At 34.2% G+C, this 1,233-nt stretch overlaps 1 protein-coding gene across 1 annotated transcript in view; it reads right to left on the bottom strand.

Moving 5' to 3' along the window:
* LOC106869292 (toll-like receptor 3) overlaps positions 1-1,233 on the bottom strand; it is a 353,412-nt gene that overhangs the window by 254,318 nt on the left and 97,861 nt on the right. Inside the window, exon 37 of the mRNA XM_052978036.1 lies at positions 195-266. Coding sequence (XP_052833996.1) covers positions 195-266 — 72 coding nt within the window. The remainder of the gene's footprint in view (positions 1-194; positions 267-1,233) is intronic.

Here is a 1,233-nt window from a genome sequence, read left to right as displayed (position 1 = left end):
AGAGAGAGAGAGAGAGAGAGAGAGAGAGAGAGAGAGAGAGAGAGAGAGAGAGAGAGAGAGAAAGAGAGAGAGAAAGCGAGAGTGATACTATAAGGAAGAACGGGTGAGGGAATTTAAAATGAAATATGGGAATCATTACATATTTAGAAATATATCTTCAATGAAATAAGATAAACATGAATCATTCAACTTACAGAGTTTCTAAGCCGGAAAGATACTTGAATATTTCTGGTTTAATATCCTTCATATCATTACCACTTAAATCCCTGTAAAATAAAATTTAGTTATGAACGCGTATGGATCAGATTTCTGAAGGAACATTAAATATGTGGAAACAGTCGGATTATAGAAGAGATGCAGAATAGATTACTATGATGAATTGGATGACGATGATGGGATAATAGTGGTGTGGCGTTGGTGGTAATGATATATATGTTAATATAGTGGAGGCAATGTTGATGATGAGATGATGTTAGGGTCCTGATGATAGGGGTGGCAATGTCGTTAGCTGGGATTATTCTGCTAATGATTGGGTTTAGCATGACAATGGTGATGATAAGAATGATATTGAGGATGATGATGTTGGTGGTAATGTTTCTGTTGGCGATGATGGTGATGCTGTTGAAGATCGTGCATCTGATCGTAGTGTTTTATGGTAATGAATGATGATGATGATGAAAAGGAGGATGCTGAGGTTGACGCGGTTTATGGGGGGGGGGAATTTAAACAGGATGATGAAAATGATAACGATGATGATGACGAAAACTAAGACGTCAATAATGATGATTTCGGCGGTGGTTTTGAGGCAAATTGTTCGGGTATTAGGCGAATAGTAAAATAGCAACAGATAGGAAAACAAGAAATTATGAAGAAATCATAAACGAGAGAAAATGAAAGGCACGACGAAAATACGAAGGAAAAGGGATAATAATAATAATAATAATAATAATAATAATAATAATAATAATAATAATAATAATAATAATAATAATAATAGTAATACGAAGATGATGATGATGATGATGAAGATGATGATGATGAAGATGATGATGATGATGATGATGATGAAGAAATCAATTTATATAGAAATGGAATATGAATAATTTAGTTCTAAATATACAACTAGTAGGGTAAGTCTGCGATGGTAAACAGCATTGCTCTGGAGAGGAAACCGGTATATGATGTGAAAACTGAATTACATACATATGTTTATACACTTGCTTGCACTCATCC

The sequence above is a fragment of the Octopus bimaculoides genome, chromosome 29 (genome assembly GCF_001194135.2).
Source record: "Octopus bimaculoides isolate UCB-OBI-ISO-001 chromosome 29, ASM119413v2, whole genome shotgun sequence".
Taxonomy (NCBI): Eukaryota; Metazoa; Mollusca; class Cephalopoda; order Octopoda; family Octopodidae; genus Octopus; species Octopus bimaculoides.
The sequence above is the reverse complement of the archived record's forward strand: the minus strand, read 5'-3'. Positions and strand labels throughout refer to the sequence as shown.